Source organism: Seriola lalandi, unplaced genomic scaffold (genome assembly GCF_002814215.2).
Source record: "Seriola lalandi dorsalis isolate HSWRI2012SDOR001 ecotype SW California unplaced genomic scaffold, Sedor1 jcf7180002054040, whole genome shotgun sequence".
Classification (NCBI taxonomy): domain Eukaryota; kingdom Metazoa; phylum Chordata; class Actinopteri; order Carangiformes; family Carangidae; genus Seriola; species Seriola lalandi.
The window spans coordinates 100,059-126,292 of record NW_019524593.1 but is presented as its reverse complement, the minus strand read 5'-3'; the positions used below and the strand labels follow the sequence as shown (position 1 = coordinate 126,292).

Genomic DNA, 26,234 nt, shown 5'->3' with positions numbered 1-26,234 from the left:
TTTAACATATTCAGTATTTTTGATGAATTGAAAAAGCTAGAAAAAGCTGAATGCCACAGGCTTCATGTCCTTTTTGAACTTGTCCTTTTTGAAGTTTTCTATTTGTAGATAAATGAAACCAATAAGAACATAGAAATATTGCAGCAGAGTGCTTGGCATCCAGCCTGTTTTGTTTATCACAATGACAAAACGATCCTCACAAACAGCCCATTTTAGTCCCTATGTGCTGGAAATGTCCTTGGCAAGCCCTAATAGTGGCAATTGTGTCTTTCTGGTGGATCACAGAGGGAATGACAGCCTGATACGGTGGAGCGGGAAACCTAAAGAGATCAAATGAAATGATAGTCAGTCACCGGTGATTCCGGTGCCCTTTTGCAGTAGACTGTGTAACATAGATGTCTCATCCTCAGCAGTTACATACTGTGCTAATACTTAAGCTGCCAAAACCACTGAAGTGGAACTGCTCTGTTTGTAGCTACTCTTTACCATCCAGTCCTCTTTGTCGTTCCCCTCACCAAATATTATTAGAATGATGCGTCAAATAAACATTAGCATTGACTCATGTAATTGAATTTTATTATTTTGATCGTAAGGCCAATGTGGCATGTCAGAAGATTTCTGGCAACCAGCGTTTTGTTGCTTTTGTTGTGTCAGCTTTAGTTTAGAGGCGCCGTCACCGATTCCAGCTGCTTCTCTTTTTGAGCCTGTCATCACATCTACTTTATATCGCATCTATGTGTTGCTTTTTGGTTGTCATTGTACTACTGTACTCTTCACTTATGCTTCCACCACACATGTGAAAGTGCATACATGTGAAGCATCGTTTTGTGTTTGTTCAAGTATGGTGCCTCTATTGAATTTAGTGCATCGCAATTTTGCATTAATGCACACTAAATTTAGTCGACCTTGAGGACTGTATGTACAATGTGTGCTTGTTAATGTGCCTCTGTGTTTTTTACCACTCTAGGAGAGGGAGAGGAGAAGGCAACATGTAATGCTGATGAAGGCTGTTGAGGCTCGCAAGAAAGCAGAGGTAGTCCATATGCACACAAATAAATGCAGAAGTACACATACAGTCCATTCCATAAAAAGAGCCTCAGTCATTATTCCTTGGATGGATTCCCGCTTCCTTTCCTTTTTGTGCGTTCTTTCCATCCATTCATTTTTTTTTTTCTACACACTTACCAAGTCAAAAGATTCTGGCCCTCAAGCACTTTTCCTTTGAATGCACAGCAGCATTAGGCTGAATTCTAATACTGCTCAGCAAAGTCAAGTAAACCTTCTTGTCTGTTTCACACACACACACACACACACACACACACACACACACACACTTACATACACACATAAATGCACACACACACACACACACACACTTTGCTTCCCTAATGCTCCCTTGAATTTTGGACTCTCTAGGAGCGTGAGCGCTTGCGGCAGGAGAAAAGGGATGAGAAGCGCCTGAACAAAGAGCGTAAACTGGAGCAACGGAGGCTGGAGCTGGAGATAGCGAGGGAACTGAAGAAGCCAAATGAAGACATGTGTCTGTCTGATCACAAGGTAGCTTAGACAGTAGTCCGTCCGGTCAGTGCTGTGAGTCTAAAGTTGATCACAAGAAGAAAAAAACAAAAAAAAAACAAACGATCAAAACAAAAAAACAAAACAATGTAAATTGTAGTCCGTACACAATGTAATGTAAAGTCAATTTTTCTCCAAAATCTTACGTTATTAGAAGGCAGTAGGTTGGCACAGTCACAAAATGCCTGTCTTGCCATTATAACAATAATAATAGTTATTATCATCATTATTCTTTTTTATTATTATCATTATTATTATTACATTTTCTTGAGGGTCAGTACTTACAATAAGACTACATGGTAGCAAGCCTTTTTATGTGTGGAGGTGTGTGCCCCCAAGTGGCTAAAGAAGAGTACTGCATCATGTAGAAAATTAGCAGTCATTACTATAAATTTGAAAGCACCATCTTGATAACAGTCAACAGATGTGTGATATAATGACAGGTTTTCTCCCATTTACCTCTGTTGTTCAACTCATAATTTTCTGTTGTCCAAATTAGATTTAATTTATTGATCTCATAGTAACACACAACAACAGCAAAAACAGCTGACAATCCTATTTAACCCACTCTCCTTTGTCCAGCCTCTCCCTGACTTCTCCCGGATTCCTGGACTCATCCTGCCAGGACGTGCTGTGTCAGACTGCCTGATGCTGATGCAGTTCCTGCGAGGCTTCGGGAAGGTTTTGGGGCTTGATTTGAATGTGGATGTGCCCACCCTGGGCATGCTACAGGAGGGCTTGCTCAACGTGGGGGACAGCATGGGCCACGTCCAAGACCTTCTCGTCAAACTGCTTTCTCTGGCAGTCTGTGATCCCGGTTTGCCACCTGGACACAAGGTGAGTTAGGTCAAAGTTGATTACATTATGCATTGTATTTGTGTATAATTTAATGTGTATAACCAGTGGAACCATCTTGAGAATTACACCTGAGACAGAAATATGGCATATATTGCTCTCTCTGATCATTTTGGTCAGAAGTGACTTCATACGAAAAGTTTATTTATTAGTATTGTTATATATTGTTTTACATGCCAAATGTATGATTAACTTAGTAAATATGATGCATTGCTTAAATTTAAAATAAGAATCCACATATAAAGTATGTAGACCTAGCACCTACTAAAGCACTTACAATACTAAAATATCTCTAAAAGGTTAATGCACCAATCATTCATTTAATCTAATAGGAACCAGTCTTCAGTATGAGTACTTTTACATTTGATAATTTGATATTAATTTTAGTGCTAATGTGTATATATATATATATATATATACACACTGTTGCTCATAAAGTTGGAATAAAATATGTTTTACCTCTTTCCATGAAATGATTGTGACAATGTGATTTATTTCATTTCACCTGGGCAATTGGGACACATGATGTAATCATTGCACCTGGTCAAAAGTGATTACTGATGCATTTAAATAGGAATAAACAGAGGATTGTGTCTGAAAATAAAATTATTCCAACTTAATGGGTAACAGTGTATATATATATATATATATATATATATATATCATATTACTAGTAATTCTAAAATTACAAATAACTAGCTTAGAAGTCAAATCAACTCCTTTTTATCAAGAAGTGTTCATCAACTTTATGTCCTCATCTTCCTCGCCTCCTTTTACAGACAAAAACCATGCTGGGGGACCATCTGACCAATGTTGGCATTAACAGGGATAATGTGTCTGAGGTGCTACAGATGTACATGGGAGCCCATTGTGCCAATACAGAACTGGCTCCTCTGGCCCTCAGTCTGAAGACTAAGGCCTTCCAGGCCCACACGCCTTCCCAGAAGGCCTCAATTCTGGGCTTCCTGGCTAATGAGCTGGCCTGCAGCAAGGCTGTTATCAGGTAGGTGAAGCAGGTGAAACTGAAAAGTGGGATTGTTCAACTGTTGAGTGTCGGTAATATATTGTTGGATGGTTATGCAAAAACACATAATTAGAAAGCCAACAATAATAAATTAATCTATCATGCACTGTATGTGCTGATATATTTCTTAACACTCACTCAGTTATTCATTAGCCAATAGTGGTATGTTTTATTGATGCAGTGGAAACTGTTTAATAAAGCTTCCATAGGGAGCAGTAATTGGCAGTAGAGTCCTTTTGATTGTAAGGAAATTATGCAAGTATTAATTTGTGCATTGGGATACCAGCTTATTAAGCTTTTTACTCAGGCTGCAGATAGCTGCCAGCTGCCTTGAGCTTTAATCTTTTATTAAATATATTTGTTATTATTTTCTGAGAATACCAAAAGCATAGATGTACATAGCCACAACTGTAACTGACAGGATTGCATTTCCTCTTGCAGTGAGATTGACAAGAGCCTTGATCAGATGGCAAACATGAGGAAGGACAAGATCATTATGGAGGGAAAACTGAAGAAGTGAGTTTTCTTTAATCCTTAAAAATACTGCTTTTAATCTCTGTCTCTGACTATCAGACTAACCTGTGTGTGTGTGTTTATGCAGGCTCAGGACCATTTATGCCAAACGTACTGGTAGGAGGGAGGCCAGTATGGGTGTGGAGGAGAACCAGTCTGTTGGGACTCCATCCTCTGCTGCCAAACGCAAGAGGAAACTGGGTGCAGACAGTGAAGATGATGAAGACGACGATGACGACAGTGACGATCAGGCAGAGGAGGAGGAGGATGAGGAGGAGGAAGAAATTAAGAAAGTTAAAAAAGTGGAGACCTACGATGAGGTAGGGAGATTGATCCATCTATAGAGCCATGATCAAAACTGACCATGTCGGGTTGCTTGCAGACATTCAATGTATTTCTTTTGCCCCTGTCAGGATGATGTTGACCAAGCCACCAGTATTGAGGAGCTGGAGAAGCAGATAGAGAAGCTAGCCAAGGTTTGTTCTTTAAAATGTACAAGTGCTGTGACAAAGTCAGTACCCATTCACATAAATTTATAATTCATCAGATAATGAATTCATGCTTGGTTGACACCGATAACGTGGGATTAAAAACAGAACACACAGCACGATAAAAAGAAAGTCTCTTGGGGGAGCAACTATGAAGAGATAAACCAAAGAAATGTGGAGTCTTACTGCTGTTTTTTTTTTTATTTCCCACCTTCATTGCTGGTGGTTATGCTGGGCTGTATGTTGCTGTGAAGTTTTGATAATCATGTTAGTTTTTGGAAGATGTTTAATTATTTGAAAAACTAAATAAATTCTTAAAATAGCTACAACCTCTAAATGCTTTAATATGCAGTGTTTATTAAAAACAACCATGTGTTTTGTACATTTTATGAACATGTACGCTAACATAGGGCTGTTGCTAATGAAGGCATTAATTAGCTTAATAAATTACCTCATTAGCATAGCATGTAATGCTCAATATATCACGGTCATTACTGAAGGACATTAGTTAGTGTCTTTTGTTTTCCTGAAGGTCTATAAATAATGTATAGAAGTCACAGAGTATGTTTTGTATCATTGCAGCAACATCATCAGACCAGAAGAAAGCTGTTTGAGATCTCCCACTCTCTGCGCTCCATGATGTATGGCCAGGACCGTTACCGCCGCCGGTACTGGGTACTTCCCCACTGTGGAGGGGTCTTCATCGAAGCCATGGAGAGCGGAGAAGGTATTTACAGCGCAGTATACACAATGTTTGATTAATTTTTATGTTAAAATGCTTCACAAAAATATTTGGAAAATAGAAAATGACAGTAAAAGATTTCATCAGAGGAAGAAAGAAATGTCGTAAATATATCTGTTCACATGCATGTTCAGCTGTTTTTGCCGCTATGAAATATGCTGATGATGTTTTACTTTATCTTAATTCTCTTAAGACTAATTTGAGATTGCATCTGTAAACTCTAATAATCTAACACAACTCTACTTATCTCCCAGAAACAAGTGTAGAATAATCTGCTCAGTTGTTGTATCACAGTAGAAGCGTTTTCAGATGCATCAACAGTTCGCTCTCTCATTTCCCTGCAGCACCAGAGGAACTGGAGGAGGAGCGACAGAGGAGGAGGAGGGCAGCAGAGGAGGTCAAGGTCAAAGAGGAACCTCAGGAGATCGAGTTGGAGAAGGAGAAACCCACAAACGTTGATGGGCAGACCATTCGAACACAAGGTTTGGAGCAACAGAAAGAGGAGGAGAAGGAGCACGAGGACAAAAGGAGCTCCCCGACCCTCTTCTACCAGCAACCAGGCTGCGTATCCAAACTGTGTACACTCCGAGACGTCAACAAGGACGTCGGCAAAGAAACTGTGAAGGCAGAGGACAAGGAGAGTCCCCATGTGAGACAAAACGGCAGCCCCCTGGGCACTCCTAATGCTTCAACTTCAGTAACATCATCCTCCCCCACCCACATTACCTCCGAGCCGGCAGTAGCAACAACCCCCTCCATGGTGACCACTAATGACACTACAAACATCCCTCTCCCAGCCTCAACCTCTTTATCTGTCCCGTGCCTGCCAGCCCCACGTGAAAGCCCAGGGAACACTCCTCCAACCTCATCCCCTGCTCCATCTCCACACCTCTCATTCCAAGCTAACGACCAGCTACTCAGAGTCCTGACAGAGAGGAGTGGCCACTGGTTCAGTCTGCTGCCTCGTAACCCCTGTGACCTCTCTTCCATCACCACGCCTCCTCCAGGAGCAGCCCATGTGTCTCCTCAGGCATCCTCCACCCCAGCCAGGCCCAGATCCCCACCTCCATCCCCTGCCCTGCCTCTCACCCCTTCTGCTGCCTCAGCCTCCGCCAGCCCACACCACCCAGCTGGCCTCCTCAACTACCCAATATCGGCCCTGCAGGTGAGGCCGCTGGCAGGAAGCCAGACAGTTATATTTGCTACATACCAGATCACCTCAACTGTGACTCTCTGTTTTGTCTCCTTGAACTCCACCCCCACTCACCCTTCTGTTTTTCCTCTTTTCTCCCCAGGTGAAGCCCGGTGGTTCATTGCTAGGAGTTTCTTTCGGAAACTGGCCCAGTGGCATGATAAGTCCCAGCCTGCCTCTGTGCAGCAGCCCCAGCCCCATGCCAGGTCATTCTCTGGAGGGCAACACAGCAGCAAGTGTCTCTAGTAAGAGTGAATCACCTTTACCTCGCATTGAGAAATCCTCATCCATGCCCTCTCCTGCCTTGGAAATGCCCAAATCCCTCGACCACCTGGCACCTCGGCCCATCCCAGAGGGTGAGTGACAAAAAAAAACACTAAGGGAAATTACAGCAGAGACCATGATCAACCTTCATTTTTTAGTTGAAAATAATTCACCTGCCTGAAAAGATTTCACTTGCCTGAATAATCCAAGATAATTGGATTAGGGAGCGTTCTGCTCCGCTGTACGCAATTTCATTTGGGTATAACATAGCTGAATGAAGCACCTTTTTACAGTGATGTATGTTCAGTGTCTCCGAGCTTACATGCCTGTTTGTGCTCATTGTTTCAGAGCTGCTGACAGGGTGGTGGCGGGTTTCTGACATCGAGGAGCTGAGAGCTTTAGTCAATGCTCTCCACAGCCGAGGCATCAGAGAGAAGGGCCTCCAGAGGCAGATGCAGAAATACATGGAGATCATCCCCCAGGTCTGCACCAAATACAAAGACGGTAAGTGTCTCAGCACTTCTTCTGAGCACATAATCACTGCATATAGCTTGGATTCATTAACAAGATTGAGAGCATTTAGAAAGTAGATTATTTTGCGGTAATACATACTGATGCGGTGTGCTGTCATTCAAATTTATGTGTTGATCCCTGAATACACTGGCAACACTGCATCATTTATGACTGAATCACATGATTGCTACATTGCTCATGTGTTTACCTGCCTGGATGAGTCTGTGTGTTCATGGCTGACTTAAACCTGTCGTGCCCTCCATCTAGTGGCCATGATTGAGCTGTGTGAGCTGGAGGAGAGCCAGGTCAGTGTGGAGTCGGTGCGAGGCTGGTGTGTTGAGGAGCAGGCGATGGAGATGGACATTGCCGTGCTGCAGCAGGTGGAGGAGCTGGAGAGGAAGGTCACCGCAGCCAGCCTGCAGGTCAAGGTAAAATGCTAACACAAGAGCACAAATACATATTTTGTGGTGTAAAAAAATGATGTTTAAGCAGGGAAGGGTGTAAGGGTGTGATGAGAGGCCAAAAGCCTGAACAGCTGATTTCCTCTCCCAGGGCTGGACGTATCCGGACCCTCAATCTGAGAGGGAGGACCTGGTGTATTACGAGCACAAGCCCCCCACAAAATCGACGGCAGCGTCGGCAAATGCAGGAGACAAGGACTCCAAGGAGCATCCTGAGGAGCGGGGGGAGAAGGGCGGGGTGATGCGTCACCTGGACAACCCGCTGGACATAGCAGTGACACGTCTGGCTGATCTGGAGCGCAACATCGAGAGAAGGTACCTGAGGAGCCCCTTAGGTACCACCATTCAGATCAGGCTGGATAATGTGGGTACGGTCACTGTCCCTGCCCCCGCCCCATCCACTAGTGCTGACAGGGAAGGGTAGGTCATTTCTCCAACCAAAGCTCCCCACTCTCCCACTAAGACCCTTTCCTCTCTCTGTGTGTGCTTTTTGTTTCCCATATTACTCAAAAAGTGAGGGCCTATGCTGCTTTCACAGCAGGTTTTTGTGGTGGCTTGTGGCATTTTTCTTTTTGTTTCTTTGGTCTTGTGCAGTTTTTAGGGTGGGTGAGAGGGGGGTTGGGCTCCCCTTAATTTCATTTCCTGTACAGGCATTGTTTACTGGCATTTTTTTTTTCTGCAGTCATCTGCATGGTGTTGTGCATCAGTAACTTTGGTTATGGTTGCACTCATGGCTCTCCCACTATACAGAATACTTACGCAGGTTCTGCTCCTTCACTCTTTCTGCATGAACGTCCCCTTAACATGACAAAATCAGTGTGTACCTCTCCCCAGCGCCCTACACCCCCCAAAATCCTCATGCCTGTCTCTGCACAGCTGGAGCTCTTTATGGTCTGCTGTCTCGTTGGCGGCTGGTTCAGCTGATACAGTTTACTGCTTTGTGTGTGCGTAAATTCGCCCACATATTCACGCGTATGTGTGCGTTTTTGTTTCTCATCACCTTCCTATTATTCCTCGTTATCTTTTTTCCAGCGGTGAGGAGGAGGTGGCCCACGGCATGAAGGTGTGGAGGAAGGCCCTGACTGAAGTACGCAGCGCTGCCCAGTTGGCCATGTGCATCCAGCAACTGCAGAAGTCTATTGCCTGGGAGAGGTCCATCATGAAAGTGGTGAGCAACAGATAGAAATTAACCACGACTTTATTCCGGAAGTGTGCACTTGTTTTTAATGAACGCCTTTGTTTTGTAGTACTGTCAGATGTGCAAGAAGGGGGATAATGAGGACCTCCTCCTGCTGTGCGATGGTTGTGACAAAGGCTGCCACACTTACTGTCACAAACCCAAGATCACCAGTATCCCAGAGGGAGACTGGTACTGCCCAGCTTGCATATCCAAGGTATCAGAGCCTTTTATAATGCATTGCCGTCTGTGCACAATGTTCAAACTCAAAATCCAGACATTTTGAATGTTCAATATTCTTTCTTTTAATACATTTTTGGGCTTTTTAGGCGATTATTTATAGGCGGACTGTAAAGAGATGAGAAGAAATAAGAAGGGGGAGAGACAGAGAGAGAGAGAGAGAGAGATGTTTTATGTACAGTATATGTTATGCATCTTAACCACTAGGTCACCAGGACATTGCTTGCTGAAAGAATTCTCATCAACTTCAGGGATTTTATATTTCCCCTAAAGTTTTATTGTATTTCTTCTCACCTTTTATTTTCTGCAGCATAGATTTGGCATTTATCCCATTAAGTGACAATAAAACTTTCCATTCATATTCATACTCTGAGAAGCTGGAAAACAACGGATTTTATTGCAAGCTTTACAGAATGTTTTTATGTAGATGCGAGTCGGGAAGAACTAAATAATATTAGTGGTGTAAGATATGACAAATTGATGTGATATTTTCGAAAAGGCCAATATTATTATGATAAGTCAGTTTAAGACGACACTATAGTATTAGTTTTAATTGCACCAGACCTCAGATAATGCATTCTTTACTCTGTGCAGGCAAGTGGTCCATCCCCCAAAAGCAAAAAGCCTCAAAGCAAACCAGTAGCATCCAGCGGAGGAGGCGGTAAGAAAGGTGGAGAGGCGAAGAAGAACGGGAAGCAGACAGGTAACGGGGAAGTATCGGAGGACGACTCGGCCAGCGCCAGCAGCACACCCAAGAAAGGAGCAAAAGACACCAGCAGGAAGAGGAAAACAGAAGAGACCTCAGCTGCTCTGCCAGCAGCCAATCAGGAGAGCCCTGTGTGTGTGAAGCGAGCCAAAACGGCCAGAGACAACAACAGGGACCTGGGATTATGCAGGTGTGTGCTCCCGGCTTGCTCATACTTGTCTTTATGTTGAATTCTTCATTTATTAATCACCTTCTTCTAAACTGTTTTACAGTAGCTGCCATTGTCTGTAGGATTGTATCAGTTACGGGGAGCTGATGTGTTTTCCCTTTTTCAGTAAATAAAATTCTTTTGTGGATTCTTCTGTGGACACAGCTTCTCAGTGTGATATTCAAGGCGTCTTCTGTGTCTAACCCTGTGTGCGTGTGTGCTTCTATGTGTGTTTGTGTGTTTAACAGGGTACTCCTTGCTGAGCTGGAGCGGCATCAGGATGCATGGCCTTTCCTCACACCCGTCAACCTGAAATCGGTCCCTGGCTACAAGAAGGTCATCAAGAAACCGATGGACTTCTCCACCATACGTGAGAAGCTTGTGAGCAGCCAGTGAGTTCCCATCGCCTCTGTTTGTTTTCTTTTCTTTTCTACTGAAAGCCTTCAGGGCCTTTGTACAGAATTTAAAGTCAGGCTGACAGTGTTTTTCAGGAAATAAGTTTTAGTTACACCACAGTGTGTGTGATATATCAGCTTCATGTAAGTTGCACTTTCTCACCTAAAGTTTTTTGTTTTATTTAAGGTATCAGAACCTGGAGACTTTCATCATTGATGTCAACTTGGTCTTTGATAACTGCGAAAAATTCAATGAAGACAATTCAGACATTGGTCGAGCTGGCCATAACATGAGGAAGTTCTTCGAGAAGCGCTGGACTGAGCTTCTGAAACAAACAAACTAAAAGTCTGTTCAGTTTCTCCCCATAAAACCCATTCAACTTTTCATATCGGAGCACCAGGTTTTACTTTCATTTTTATTTCCTGATGGAGAAAATGGCTTTGCAGGATGGAAGAAGAAGTCAAATCCTTAATAAGGAAACCATTGTGTGCTTAAGAGAGATGTCACCTTGAAAAAAAAAAAAAAAAAAAAGTTATTACATGAGGTGCGCTGGATTTATAACAACAGGGATAAAAGCCCCAAAGAGTCCCAGAGAAATGGGGTGTCGTAGTGCAATACCATTCCCTGTCTCAGAACACTGCACTGAATGAATCCTCAACTGTCACTGATGTGTCTGCGCTAGAATACTTTCCACTACTTGTAAATAGTCTTTTGTTATTTAATCGTATTATAGTGAATGTATTTAATTTTGTAATAATTATTTATGAATCAAGGTCCACTTCATTTTCTATGAAAAGGAAGAATCATCTGAACTGCTTTGAATTAAAAAAGGAATGTGTCTTTGTGTTGTAATTTTTCTCCCAAATATCAAACAAAGCCAAGAAAAAAAAAAACTGTTTACACTGTTCAGTGCTTTGGAGCATCAGAGGACTGTATTCATTTGTTCAAACTGTAAAACTGCATTTATTTACAGGAACAGCAGAGGAACAGTTAGACAATGGTGATTCATGTGTATATACTGTTTATTAATGTCAATATTATGTCTTGTTTGGAACGATGTGTAAAAATTGTTTAAGAATATTAAGATATTGTTTATGCCTTAGAATGATTGTAGCATTCTATTTTAGTGAACGTGATGAAAACATTATCATAAATATTGTTTGTACAGTATATACATATCCTCTGCAAACACTGTGGTATCCTTAATCTTGGTAGTGCCTACCCTTCCAACAGGGGCATGTAGGGGATGTTATTGTTTTTAGTTTTCATTCTTATGACAACATTATTTTTTTATATGATTTCAATCCAACAAGGCCTCCAAAGTTGGACAGTGACACAGAAATCATTCCTCACCATAGCAGAAGAAAAAAAAAGGAACAACAAGCATTCAGTTATGCTTCCATGATGCATTTCCTCGTAATCTGCCACAATACAGAGGACCTAAGGCCATTTGTAACCACTGTGTTGAACCTTGCTGTGTGTTGTGGCCTGATGGAGGCAGCTAGATTTTTTTGTACCCAAGTCAAGAGTACTTGAAGTTACTTTATTTAAGATATTGTGGAATAAAAGTATCATTCTTTTGTAGGAGCTTTATTTTTCACTAGTGTGTGGCACGGACCTATTAAAAGGATGTTTTTCAACGTAAATGAGTTAAACTTGTTTTATTTCAGCTCCATCCTTCACAATGGCTTTTGATAAAAGCCATTGTGGTATATCTGTGGATTAATCCCATTTTTTCTTTAAAATTAGATTTCATATATCAATATGCTTTTGGGTAGCAACTTATAATTATTTGTTATTAATAGGTGACATTGGCAACAGTCCAAAAGCAAAACATATGAAGTTTACTATCATAGAGGACTACTGATACCACAAAACATTCATATTTAAGAAGGTGAAACCAGAGAATATTGGCATAATAACACAACTATTAATCATTGATGAAAATAGTTGCCAATTATTTTTCTGTCAATCAACTAAACACTCATCGTTGCAGCTCTGATTTATGACCACAATCTGGCTGATAAAATGGACACTATATGGAATTTTGTTAATAAAGAAATCAGATTGATGATACATTGTTTTTTTTAAGTTATCAAGGCCATACCAAAAAGTTTGACTAAAGGTATAGATAAGTTATAGTTTCACCTGTGTTCTGACTTAAGGAGCAAAGGAACATTTAACATTTGTTTTACATTAACTGAATTTAAAGGAGAGGGGATCATGAAGTCTCAACAAAACAAAACAATTACACACAGTCAAGACCAGAATAATCTGGACATTTAAACATCTTTTGTTCAGGCTCTGTGCTTCAGCACATTCAATGTGAAATAAAATGATGAATAGGCCCCACTACATTAAAGTGCCAAGTCTCAGCTTTAATTTGAGTAAGTCAATATTGAAAGAACTGTGTGGGAGATATATTCCTTTTAATACATAGTGTCCAAATTGCAATCTTGGCAGCTGTGTTGTGCTTCAGCATTAATTCATGCAGAGAAAAGCTCAGATGTGGCTCTGAGTTGACTAAGAGTCAGGATCAGGTTAAAAAAAATCGATCAGAGACATATCAGAGTTGTTTGGTTTGATAAAATCAACAGTTGGGTACTTTCTGAAAAAGCAGGTGTTCACAGGAACACTAGAAAATGTCAAACAAGCTGGTAGAACGAGGAGCTTATCTTGTGGATAAGCAAGAAAGCATTTGCATGGTGAAGAAAAAAACCCCTTTATGATTGCACAAGTCAAGACTGCTGTCCAGGATGTAGGCGCACACGTTTCCTTGTCAGCGATTAAGGACGCCTGGTAAGACCCAAAAATACAAAGGTCAGGTTACAGTTCACAAAAACACACAAAGAGGAACTTTCTAATTTCTATGGACTGATGAAACAAAAATCTACTTCAATCAAAATGATAGAAAGAGCAAAGTGTGGAGGAAAACGGGAATAGCTCATAACCCAACTCCACCCACTCAGGTCTGGAACATGGTTCTGCTGTGGCTCAGGCATAGTGGAATTATTTTATTGATGAGAGCTTAGGGTGTCTGCAGTGAAGGCCTGGGAGAGCAGTCACAGACTTCAGGCAGTCATTGACTACAAAGGATTTTACAGTAGGCTAAATATTAATTATGATCATTGTGTTTGACTTCATGTATATCACCTCGTGTCCAATTACTTTTGAACTACTTTTGAAGTAATACTTTTTACTTTTGAACAGTCTTTCTATGTTGATGCAAACCTAGTCCAATTTAAACTGAGATTCGGGGACATATGTTGTATCCATTATTTTATTTCAGAATAAATGTGCTGATTTTTTTTTTTCTTAAAAACTGACAATGTCGAACTTCCGGTATAAAAAGGAAACCAAAAAAAAAAAAAAAAAAAATAAAAAAAATAACAAAAAAACATAATATAAGCAAATACATAAATTAAAATAAATAATACGTGACGTAACCCATATTACGTCATGGTCAGCTGTTCGACGAGGAAGTAAACAAACCTCAAGTGAATGGACGACACGGCGGAGAAAGGTATAAAACACTGCTGTAGTGGGATAAAGGTAACATTACAAGTAGATTTCCCTTTGTTTACCGCGGGAGTTTTCTTGCTGGACTGTTTCGCCGCAGTTTGTTTCCGCGCTGGTGAATAATATTCGACACAACAGCATGAAGCAGAAAGCTGCCTCTCGGCTCTGATGCACTTAGCTACAGGATCTCCAGCCACAGGATCCCTGTGGCGTTATAGCTGTTTGTCTGCTGCTTTTCTAAGTCTGTTAGTGAGGAGATGTGACAGCTCAGCAAATGTTTTTTTTCTTTCCAGATTAAAAAAAAAAAAATCCATAGGATAGAAAAATAAGTAAAACTACATGGATTTTCCTCCTTTCTTTGTTCTGCTTTTTAACATGAATGAGTTATTTATTAACTTTGAACGGCTGTTCAGATTCTTAGACACAGGCCTACTCTAAACTGCTTTTGTCTTCAGGGCTGCAACTGATTATTTTCATTATCTTTTAATCTACAGGTTATTTTCTTGATTAATCAATTATTAATTTTTTGCCTATTGTGAAAAATGCCCGTTGCACTAATCTGACAGCCCAGTGTAACGTCAATTATCTGGTTTTGTCCAAAGCTTAAAGCAAATGTTTTGGCATTTTGCTTAATAAATTGCAAAACGATTAATCAATTATCAAAACAGTTGCAAATTGATTTTGTCTTGATCGACTAATCATTGCAGCTGTAACTGTAGAGACCTCAATATTGAGGTCTGAAGATTTGACAAATGAAAGCAAAAAGATTTAAGTTTATCAACATTTAACATGGTAAAATCCCTGAAGATGTAAAACAGACAGACCTAACTTAGTTTCTAATGTTTTAGTACTAGGCCTGTGCATTCCATGTAGTCACCATTTAGTCATTTAAAATGCCAGACATTAGTGAAAAGTGGTCATCACTGTTTTCAAAATCCCAAATTATTTTCAACCAACTGTCTTATGATGCAAGTGTTTGTAAAATAACTTAAAAATTCTATTGTATTGGAAAGTTTTTTACTGCTTTAATTTTATTTCAGTGAACTAATCGATTAATCGACTAGTTGCTTCAGCTCTTCAGTTGTGTAAGGTTAATTGTGGCCTGATCCAACAAATATTGGTCATTTTGAAGAAAACTGACGGTCAGGCCTGACTATTATTCAGTTTATCCTGTGCGATGTTTCATAGTGGAAAACAATTAATTCTGCGTCTAGGATGCTTCACGAGGCCCAGGCAGAAAGACTAAGTAAGATTTGCATCTTTACTTGCAATTTGTCTTTCAGGACTTGGGATTTAATTTAAGATGTATTAACAGCTCTGGCTGAGACCAGAGTGTGAATTAATCAAGGATAAATGCAATACAATACAAGAGTTATTGAAGAGTGAATTGGCCATAAGAGAATATTGCTATATTATGTCTCAGTGAACGTGCTGCTGGGTTCAGCAGGTTTTGGGATTCAAGGGAATGACTTTTCCTGTGTATAATGATGTTAATTTTCTCATTCCCTTTATTTGAACTATAGGACCGGCTCTCCAAATGACGTCACTGCTTTGCACTTTACATGACCATCTAGATGATGTCAACTGGTGTGCCTTCTCCGCCAAACTGCTGGCCACCTGTTCTGGGGACAAAACCCTCAGGATATACAACACCAGTGACTTCTCAGAGCTGTCGTTCTCACCGCTGTCAGGACATGGCTACAGCGTCCACTGCTGCTGCTTCAGCCCCTGTGGGCAGTTTCTCGTTTCGTGTTCGACTGATGCAACCACGGTGGTCTGGTCCATGGTCACAGGTGAGATCGAGGCCGTCATGGAACATCCTGGTCGCAGCCCTGTGAGGATCTGTGCACTCTCTCCTGACTCTATTCACATGGTTTCTGGTGCATCTGATGGCACTTTGGCTCTGTGGGATTTCCCCTCCAAACAGCTGCGCAGGTAAATTTGAAAAATTGCGTTTCTATAGAGCTGGCATAATTAATTGGTTGGTTGCTCAACTGAAAATTTTGATTGTCAATTAATTGTTTCAAATGCTAAACATTCACTATTTGTTTCTCAAATCCGAGTAATTGTTGACTGAATGTGATGGGTATTTTCACTATTTTATAGACATTTTATAGAGAGAAAATCTGCAGGCCTACTATTTACACAGACATACAGTACAGTCGACAAAACGAGCTTGAAGCTAAATGCAAACATCTCTCCTCGCACCACTGTTTTGCATTTACACAACATAATATTTATCCAGTTCCATACATTATTGGACTTGAATGATGATAATGAAGCTGAATTGAATTGAAAACTGGGCTGTTAATGCAGCTGCTGTTGGTTGTGTTTGTGAAGGACCGGGGCAGTGAATGACACAACAATGGTAGCCTGCTCCTTTAGCCCCTGCAGTCAGGTCTTCATGACCGGCTCCACCTATGGAGACCTGCGTCTGTGGGACCTGAACATGAACCAGCTCCATGCAGAGAAGAATGCCCACGACCTGGGGGTCACCTGTTGCACCTTTGCTCCCAGCATCCTCAGTGGTGAGAACCATTGTGTGAGTGAGGGGATCAGAAGAGTGACATCTGAGAATATTAAAATCTTAAAACTTGGAATTAAGTACTTTTGGTAAAACTACCTCAAATCTCATTATTAAAAAGACATGCAAAGAGGCACAATGATGCAAGAAATATTCCAATCCTTTATTCAATTAAAAGTACCAGTTCACCAATGTGAAAACCCCCATTACAAATATGTTGCAATCATAATCCTACATAATTAAAAGTACAATAGATGTATTGTCAGCAAAATGTGCTCAAAGCATGGAAAGTCACTCCCTGTCAATGATATATTACTTTACATGTCATATTAGATTGTTAATACTGATGCATCAATTAAACATGCAGTGTTGTAGCTGCTCGAGGTGGAGACCCCCACAAGATAAATCTAAGGGGTCATGAGATGATTAATGAGAGCTAGAAAAAAAAGAAAAAACTTCTTTTTGTGAAACATTTTGATAATTTTGCCTCAAACAGTTCAAACATTTAAATGAAGCCATCTTAGACATTTAAAGGGGAAATCACTTTGGTGAAAGTGCTAAAAAAACTCATAGACATCTCAAGGGATCACAAGCCAAAACTAAGCATTGTATTTTGTTAGATTATTATATCTGAAGTCTTAATCTGAAAGGCAACTATATCTACCTGTGAAATGTAGTGAGGTAAAATTATGAAGTGGCATAAAATGAAAAAAAAAAACTCAAGTGAAGTACAAGTACCTCAAAATTGCACATATGAACAGCACTTGAGTAAATGTACTTGTAATGTACATTGAAATGTATTCTCAAATATAAAGGCAACAGGAAATATAAGGTAATATAAGGTACATTAACAATAAATTGTCACCAATAACCTTCACTGAAAATTAAGTATGAATAACTATATGCATAAATGTAAATATTAAATTATGATAGAATAAAATAAGAGTGAACTATACAAGAAACTGCAGTGTGCAAAGTGCACAGTGTGTGCTGCAGTTCCCATTTGCATATCTGTCAGCATATTTACTGATAATACTCAACCCACTGGCGCGATCAGTTGGCTTTTACATAAAGCATGCTAGTCACCTAGTTATAGGACATACTGTCGAATTATTATTAAAACTAATGCTGCACACACATTAGCCCTTATAGAAGATGAAGATGGTTGTAGAGTTAAAATAATTAGACGGTTAATTGATTAATTGAACAACAGATGATTAATCGGTTTGACAAAATCACATCAGTGTCATCAGTGATGTTGCATGTGATTAACAGATACAGTAAGTGGAGCACAGCTGATCTGTTTGGTCTAATTTCACTGCAGGGAACAATAACGTCTAAATAATAGTTGCCATACATCAAGGCTAATTGTTGTTTGACAGAGCACAGTTTGTGCTTTGTTTGGTATCAAGCAATTTTTTTGTTTTTGTTTGTGTTTGTCCTTTAGGTGGTCAAGTCGTGCAGTTTCGTCTGGCATCCTGTGGCCAAGACAGTCTCCTGAAGATCTGGGCCATTAATAAGTTCAGCTCTGGAGGTACAGTGACATTACTGATCTTTACATGATGGAGGATTGTTCTCTCTGTTTCATATGATCCTCTCTGTCTTTATTACAACCTCCTGTGGATGTCAGCTGAGATTATAAACCTGTGTTATGTAGTTAGCAAGCGCTGTAGAAAGCAGAATATGACCATTATTTCATTATGTATGAGTTGTTGTTCTAGTCTGTTATAACTTCAGTTATTTGTCTCTCTTGTAGCCTATAAGATGCAGCGCCTGCACACATTAACTGGCCAGTCGGCTCCAGTCCTCTCCTGTGCGTACTCCTCAGATGGGCAGCTGCTCGTGTCTGGGTAAGATTTGAAATTTAAGAAGGCGTACTAGGGGTTTTGCATTTTTTAGCCTCCATACAATTTGCCTGTCGAATTCTGTCATCTTCTTTCCAAACATTACCTAAAGCCTACAGCTTTTAGATTCAGTCTAAAATCTACATGTAGAGACTTGTTTGAAGTAGGTAAACCATCACAGTGAATTAAAGTCAGAGTCAATTACTTATCCTGGTGGTAATGTTGATTTGAAGAGTAAAGTTGTGACTGATGCAGTTGGACAAATGCACCACTCCCAGAGCTGACATTGTTTAATCAAAGTCCTGGTGGCTCTTCAGTAAATAGTGCAAAGGTTTTGCAGAGTTTTCAAAACCACTCAGAATTGAATTATCAAACAAATATGACAAATACAGGCAAAATGATGAACATCCCTTTATCTTTTTCAAGTAAGTTTAAAAAAAAATAAAATCTAAAAACTGCAGTAAGTAAATTATATACGAATTTTACTTGATTGGAGAAGAGAAAGAAGAAGAAGAAGAAGAAGATCGAAACTCACCTGTATGTCCCTTTTAAGAGACACATTTAAAGGATTTCTAACCATCCTGATTCCCTCAAGGAAATTCACAAGACATTGCTATAGTTGCAAGCCATATGCCAGATATATATTTTACATCACTTTCTTGATATTAAATAGATCAGTATCCATCTCTTGATCTATTTAGGATCAAGAGATTGATGTAAAATATAGATTGTTTGCCTGGACATAGTAAGTAGGCCACCCTCGACACACATATAAGAGTGCAGTACTTCCCTGGAATCACTGGAGGGAGACATAGATTGCTTTATTCCTCACTGAGCGAATGTGGATATGTGTGAACATATTGTGCCATATACTTAGTTTATTAAAAAATTGCTGACACAGCTGCAATTTTATCTTTTTATTTCCTTCAGCTCTGTGGACAAAACTGTTGCAGTCTATGATGCAGTACGTATCTCTCCTTTTTTGATTTACGTAGTAGATATAAGTTCTACCATAGACTTAAATTATATACTGCTCCATTCATAATGTTCATATTGTGTTTTGTCCGACACTTTGTCTATTTGCAGAAAAATGCAGTTTTGCTTTACACACTGAAACAGCATGAGAGGTAAATATTCACTTATATTTCTGTAGTTTTGTTTACTGGATTTTCTCATTGAATGTATGTATGAATTTATCCCAAAGTAAATATATACATTTTCCTACTCATCTTGCCAGACAGAGTATTGACTGTATTGTTACTACTGTGCTATCATTTGTATCTTAACAAATTTCTTCACACTTACACTTCACATTTCTAAATATTGAGATATTGTAGTGTTCATGTCTAAAAGAAACAGATACATTTTAATAAAATCACAATGCGAGATCTTGAATATTTTAAAAACATATTCACTCAAAATTAGAAATGAGTTTTTCTGAAAAAACACTAAAAAGACATTTGAAATCAATTGGATGAGCAACAGTTTAAATGACCTCTATGTGATTTGAAAGCTAAGAAATATTATAACATTCTCTTAATGGGATAAATCTATTCAGATTCAGACAACTTTATTAATCCTAACAAGGGCAATTCCTTTGCAGCTCACCCAGTCCATATGCACAACTTCAAAGGATGAAAAAAAATTCTGTGATCATTCTGGCAATTTTAATTTTGTCCATTTTGCCTTGTTTACACTCCACCACTTGCACACTTAATGTTGTTTGTGCAGAATTCATAAAAGAGGCCTTACATACAGTTTCTCTGGCATCTTCTGTTTAGAAACACACACAAGCTCAGTCTCTCTTTAATCATATTTTTTGGGGAAAATCCACTGCAGGATGCTTTGCAATGGTAATACTTAAAAAACTAAGGTATTGGTTGTATATTCTGCACCAGGATCTGGACCTATTTTGATTGGTATTTTTCTTAATTCCATAGATAACTGGACATGATTTGATGGAAATTCACATCGAGACATTTTGAGACTAGTTTTAGTAAGCCTCCACGCCAGAGACAGCCAGGGCCGGAGACATTGTGTTTTCAGGTTGTCAGTCCATCCGTCCATCCGCCTGGTTCTCGTGAACATGATATCTTAGTAACACCTTCAAGGGATTCCTTCAAATTTGGCACAAACATTCACTTGGACTCAAAGATGAAATGATTTGAATTTGGTGGCCAAAGGTCAAAGGTCAAGATCACTGTGACCTCAAAAAACATGTTTTTGGCCATAACTCACCAATTCATACGTTAGTTACGACGCAATTTAACACAAATGTCTAGTAGGATAAAATGATGATGTGTTGACAATTTATATTCAAATGGTAAAAGGTAAACTTCACTGTGACATCATAATGTTCTGCAAAAACACTCTTGGCCATTATTCAGTGCTGTAACTCAAGAAGGAGAGATTGTGACCATATTTCCTGCAACTTGGCAGGTTGGGAGAGGCATACAACCACAAGGCGATAATTCAAGTTAGTTTTGATATAAAACATTATTACAGTATATAAAACATGCAGTAAACATAAATGAACTTTACATTTACAACAGGATATCAGTTGTAGAGAGGGCAGAGACACCGAGCACAGTTCTGTCAATAGACTGTGATCCAGTGTGGTCACAAAACCTTCATTTAGCATCTTTAGAAAAAGTAAGGACTGCTCTAACTGCATCTCTTCCCCTACACATACACGTACACATAAGCCACAGCTGAACGATCACACTCACAAGCTATTTATACGTCCATCCAGCCACCTGTGATGGAAAGGCAATAAACTCACATCCTTTCAGCGGGGCAAATGAAAGTCATTTTGGAGAATCACGAACTGAAGTGGAAGTAGGCGAGGCAAGTTGGGAGAAAGTGGATAAACGCAGAAAAAGTGAATCAGAAGCACTTGACAAAATGCCTCTAGGAAACTCATTTGACTTCAGACAAGCTGATAATATAACGATATGAGAGAATCTTGAGGTTAGGTCAGCGCATGCCCTTCTGTCGGTTCCTATTGGAGGTTTTTGAAACATTGTTTGAAGCCAACTAGCTTTTGTGGATCAACATTTCTGAGCAATCCAGCTTAGGCTTTAGAGAGATGTCCTCATTAACGTTGCCTTGACTTTCTTGAATCCACTGAAAATTCGATTTTAATCCTTATTTAGATCTCAGTGCAGCCTTGTGCCATGGTAAGCCATCTGTGAATTGAACCTCTGATGGAGAGCATTTCCATCACTGCTACATATTTAGGTCTGGTATCGAGCCGTAGTGCTCACCTTTTAACCCTGTAACAGCTGAACTGCGGCCTCACATCTTCATGCGGGGCTCTTTAAGCTGCTGTAAAGATCAGGACTTAGACTTTGGGTCTGCATTTGGGGACCTGCATGCTCATGTTACTTCTTACAACTTACTTTTTCATTTTTTTATTTTATGTGGTGTTTTACATTTTTCTCCCCGTCAGCCCTCTTGCCTTTTTTGATTCATATATTTGTACTAAGCCATTTGCCTTTGATTGACACATCTCTTTTTAGTCTTGTACAGAAAAAGCTACACCCAATCATTAACAGAACCAACATTCAGGTTTTTACTGTCATCTGCTTTAGGTACGTGACAGCATGTTCCTTCTCTCCAACTTCACCGCTAATTGCTACAGGATCAATGGATAAGACTGTAAACATCTGGAGGCTGGAGGACGGATGCAGTGGCCATGGTGGGAAAAACAAAAACACGCACTCACACACGTCACTCAAATAGACTAACGTCTATACACTGACGATTAATTACTTCTGTTGTGTCGTGTAATCTCTTTTTGTGTCTGCCTCCTTTGCTGCACCTTGTGTCCAACGAAAAGGCGGGAAGTCAATGTCTGGTTAGTTTTCTTTTTAACTTAAAAACTGTTTTTTTGGCACTTGAATGAAAAGGAAAGAGTTGCTTTTACACCATCAGCAATCACACCAGGTTTTATCTTCATTTCCAGGTGGCGTTCTGTTTGCCAACTCTGAAAATCTGCAAAAAATCTACACACACACACATATATATAGAGATATATTGATATCTCTATATATATATCTATATATATAAAAAACATATTCTGGTAAACATGGCTATTCTAAGACAGACCAATGTCATTTGCAGTCAGTTAAATCTTCAGCAGTCCTATTGAAAGAGTGACACCTCAGCTCAGTGCAAGTAGCTTTTATCTTGTGACATGCAAAATTTGTTTCATCTTGTGGCTAAGGAGGCAGGTGTTGTGTACAAGAGTGCTCTCTTTTCCTTACTCACTTTCTATCCTCAAGTGCTGCAGGTTTGCTCAAAGATTGCATTGCATTGCTCATGTTACAGTTACTCCTTTTTTGTGTTTCAGGGGAGTCTGCTCTGACATCAGGTGAAGGTAGGAAAAAAGGAAATAGGCTGTACTGTGTAGTATAGTAAAAATCTGTAGATGAGACACCACTGCTCATACACTATCTGCATAAAAAATAATTTTGGCATAATTAGGAATGGCCATGTGATTTCAAGCAGGTGCCAAGTCCAAGTTTGGTCTTGCAAGAGCTGACCACCTCCCTTTTTAGTTTCATCTTGTGTCAATGAAAACGTCACTGAAATCTGCAGACATTTATTTATATCATTACACAAGCCATGCTTGCCCTAATCAATAATTAGTCAGCGGGACTGCACCTGTCAAGGACTGACCGCCTTTATTTGACTCAACCTCTCAGGGAGAAACTCAGCAGGCCGATTGAAGCTGCTGGTCACCGATTGGTCGGAGGAGGATGTGTCAGAGTGGCTGGTGGAGGAGGGCCTCGAGCGATTGGTTGACAAATTCAGGGCCAACAACATAGATGGGACAGAGCTGCTCAGTCTCACCAAGGAAACACTGGCGTCAGAGCTGCTCATAGGTGAGGAAGACAAGCATCACACACGGCTCAGCAAGTGCAATGCCACTTCTTCAGTCCCTCATTCTCTCATAGTCCTAATGCCTCCTCCTTTTGTCCAAAATGTAAGAATATAAAGTCAGTCTTATGGGTATTACACGGCTGCACTCTTGTGAGAATGAACATGGACGTGTGGATTAGGATTTTTCTACCTATTTACATGGATAAAACGTGGCCCATTAAATTAAAGTAAGTGTGAAGGAATATATGAATGGTGATGGGGGTTTTACTGAGCAAGATTACATAATATTAGGCTGCACTGGAAAAGCACTCAACTTTGGGGCTTCAGCAGTTCTGACTTAAATCTGGAGCACTTCATCAGTTACATAACCCAATCTCCAAAACATTTCTCATAAGGTATAAAGTGTATTTACACCTAATATCATTTGGCCTTCTTGGTTATTTCCAAGTCTTGTCGTAAATTTTTTTTTTTCCTGTTTTATCAGACTTGGATGTATTTCTGTCTTTTCTCCTGTAAGAAGTTCAACCACAAGGCTAAAGTAGGAGTGTTGTTGATATCAGTCTACCAGCCAGGCCGGCATTCGTCATGTAGTTTTCAGCAAATGTTAGTTGCAAGGTTTTTTTGTTTTTTTTTTAAGTATATTTTTTTGAGCTTTTTATGCCTTTCTTTGATAGTATAGTGGAGAGAGACAGGAAACAGGGAGGCAGAGAGGGGGAATGACATGCAGCGAAAGGCCGTTCGATGCGGGATTCGAACCGGGGCCAACTGCAGCGAGGACTGTAGCCTCTACACATGGGGCGCCTGCTTAGGCCACTACACTACACGACGCCCCGTTAGTTGCAAGGTTTGGCCTCAAAATTGGTTGGGACACAACAACCCCGTCACCCCTCCAGAATGGTTGAAGTGCAATGGATAATGATTAAATTGTGAGGGCAAATAATAAGGGGCTTTAAGGGCAGCCTTGATGGGTAACTCTGTATAACACTATGACGTTTTTATGCTTCACTATAATGTGAATTTTTTTTTTTGTGTTACTATACTACGATGTTTTTATACCTTACTATACTATGACTTCTTTACCAGATTTTATGCCTTACTATACTATGATGTTTTTATGACATTTTATACCTTACTATTCTATGGCGTTTTTATAACTTACTATACTATGACATTTTTATGACATTTTATGCCTTACTATACTATGACGTTTTTATGACATTTTTGTAACTTATTATAATATGTCGTTCTTATGAGATTTCTTACCTTACTATACTATGACATTTTATTAATTATTACACTATGACGTTCTTATGACATTTTCTTGCCTTACTATACTATGACGTTCTTATGACATTTTATGTCTTACTATTCTATGACGTTTTTATGGCATTTTTAAACTTACTATACTATGACGTTTTAATGGCATTTTTTAACTTACTATACTATGACATTTTTATGACATTTCATGCCATAGTATGATGACGTTTTTATGACATTTTATGCCTTACTATACAATGACATTTTATTACTTATTACACTACGATGTTCATATGACATTTTATGCCTTACTAATCTATGACGTTTTTATATCTTATTATACTATGACGTTTTTATGACATTTTATGCCTTACTATACTATGATGTTCTTATGACATTTTATGCCTTACTATACTATGACGTTTTTATGACATTTTATGCCTTACTAATCTATTACATTTTTATATCTTATTATACTATGACGTTTTTATGACATTTTATGCCTTACTATACTATGATGTTTTATGACATTTTATGCCTTACTATTCTATGACGTTTTTATATCTTATCATACTATGATGTTATTATGACATTTTATGCCTTACTTTACCATGACGTTTTTATGACATTTTTTCACTTACTATACTATGACACTTTTATAACTTAAAATAGTATGACGTTCTTATGAGATTTCTTGCCTTACTATACAATGACATTTTATTACTTATGACAATATGATGTTCATATGACATTTTATGCCTTACTATACTATGACGTTTTTATGGCATTTTTTAACTTACTATACTATGTCATTTTTATGGCATTTCATGCCTTACTATTTTTTGACGTTTTTACATCTTATTATACTATGACATTTTCATGAAATTTTATGCCTTACTATACTATGACGTTTTTATGACATTTTATGCCTTACTATTTTATGACGTTTTAAATCTTATTATACTATGACATTTTAATGAAATTTTATGCCTTACTATACTATGACGTTCTTATGACATTTTTTGTCTTAATATAGTATGACGTTTTTATGACATTTTATGCCTTACTATACTATGACGTTTTTATGGCATTTTTTCACTTACTATACTATGACATTTTTTAACATACAATAGTATGATGTTCTTATGAGATTTCTTGCCTTACTATACAATGACATTTTATTACTTATTACACTATGATGTTCTTATGACATTTTATGCCTTACTATACTATGACGTTTTCTTGCCTTACTATACTATGACATTTTTATGACATTTTATGCCTTAATATACCATGATGTTTTTATGACATTTTATGCCTTACTATTTTTTGACGTTTATTTTTTGACGTTTTTACATCTTATTATACTATGACATTTTCATGAAATTTTATGCCTTACTATACTATGACGTTCTTATGACATTTTATGCCTGACTATACTATGACGTTTTTATGACATTTCATGCCTTACTATTTTTTGACGTTTTTACATCTTATTATACTATGACATTATTATGAAATTTTATGCCTTACTATACTATGACGTTTTTATGACATTTTATGCCTTAATATTTTATGACGTTTTAAATTTTATTATACTATGACATTTTAATGAAATTTTATGCCTAACTATACTATGACGTTCTTATGACATTTTTTGCCTTAATATAGTATGACGTTTTTATGACATTTTATGCCTTACTATACTATGACGTTTTTATGGCATTTTTTCACTTACTATACTATGACATTTTTTAACATACAATAGTATGATGTTCTTATGAGATTTCTTGCCTTACTATACAATGACATTTTATTACTTATTACACTATGATGTTCTTATGACATT

General features: G+C 38.9%; 2 protein-coding genes across 14 annotated transcripts in view; both read left to right on the top strand.

Moving 5' to 3' along the window:
- baz2ba (bromodomain adjacent to zinc finger domain, 2Ba) overlaps positions 1 to 12,000 on the top strand; it is a 67,214-nt gene extending 55,214 nt beyond the window's left edge. For 6 of the 10 annotated variants that reach the window (XM_087173072.1, XM_087173070.1, XM_087173069.1 and 3 more), the window contains 18 exons: positions 968 to 1,033; positions 1,417 to 1,557; positions 2,158 to 2,412; positions 3,210 to 3,433; positions 3,896 to 3,970; positions 4,056 to 4,287; positions 4,381 to 4,443; positions 5,038 to 5,182; positions 5,542 to 6,362; positions 6,493 to 6,745; positions 7,002 to 7,157; positions 7,434 to 7,594; positions 7,719 to 8,047; positions 8,660 to 8,795; positions 8,875 to 9,021; positions 9,639 to 9,940; positions 10,207 to 10,350; positions 10,541 to 12,000. In XM_087173072.1, the coding sequence (XP_087029198.1) occupies positions 968 to 1,033; positions 1,417 to 1,557; positions 2,158 to 2,412; positions 3,210 to 3,433; positions 3,896 to 3,970; positions 4,056 to 4,287; positions 4,381 to 4,443; positions 5,038 to 5,182; positions 5,542 to 6,362; positions 6,493 to 6,745; positions 7,002 to 7,157; positions 7,434 to 7,594; positions 7,719 to 8,047; positions 8,660 to 8,795; positions 8,875 to 9,021; positions 9,639 to 9,940; positions 10,207 to 10,350; positions 10,541 to 10,697 (3,807 nt within the window). In that variant the 3' untranslated portion in view covers positions 10,698 to 12,000. The remainder of the gene's footprint in view (positions 1 to 967; positions 1,034 to 1,416; positions 1,558 to 2,157; positions 2,413 to 3,209; positions 3,434 to 3,895; positions 3,971 to 4,055; positions 4,288 to 4,380; positions 4,444 to 5,037; positions 5,183 to 5,541; positions 6,363 to 6,492; positions 6,746 to 7,001; positions 7,158 to 7,433; positions 7,595 to 7,718; positions 8,048 to 8,659; positions 8,796 to 8,874; positions 9,022 to 9,638; positions 9,941 to 10,206; positions 10,351 to 10,540) is intronic. The other 4 variants (XM_087173077.1, XM_087173076.1, XM_087173078.1 and 1 more) reach the window with 1 other exon arrangement.
- A 1,435-nt stretch (positions 12,001 to 13,435) lies between these two features.
- wdsub1 (WD repeat, sterile alpha motif and U-box domain containing 1) overlaps positions 13,436 to 26,234 on the top strand; it is a 17,974-nt gene continuing 5,175 nt past the window's right edge. The window contains exons 1-11 of one of the 4 annotated variants that reach the window (XM_087173068.1): positions 13,436 to 13,457; positions 15,397 to 15,808; positions 16,214 to 16,401; positions 17,845 to 17,931; positions 18,154 to 18,247; positions 19,172 to 19,205; positions 19,328 to 19,368; positions 21,835 to 21,941; positions 22,083 to 22,100; positions 22,596 to 22,622; positions 22,951 to 23,130. In XM_087173068.1, coding sequence (XP_087029194.1) covers positions 15,411 to 15,808; positions 16,214 to 16,401; positions 17,845 to 17,931; positions 18,154 to 18,247; positions 19,172 to 19,205; positions 19,328 to 19,368; positions 21,835 to 21,941; positions 22,083 to 22,100; positions 22,596 to 22,622; positions 22,951 to 23,130 — 1,174 coding nt within the window. In that variant the 5' untranslated portion in view covers positions 13,436 to 13,457; positions 15,397 to 15,410. Of the gene's footprint in view, positions 13,458 to 13,781; positions 13,907 to 15,396; positions 15,809 to 16,213; positions 16,402 to 17,844; positions 17,932 to 18,153; positions 18,248 to 19,171; positions 19,206 to 19,327; positions 19,369 to 21,834; positions 21,942 to 22,082; positions 22,101 to 22,595; positions 22,623 to 22,950; positions 23,131 to 26,234 lie in introns of those variants that run through there. The other 3 variants (XM_023402845.2, XM_023402847.2, XM_023402846.2) reach the window with 3 other exon arrangements.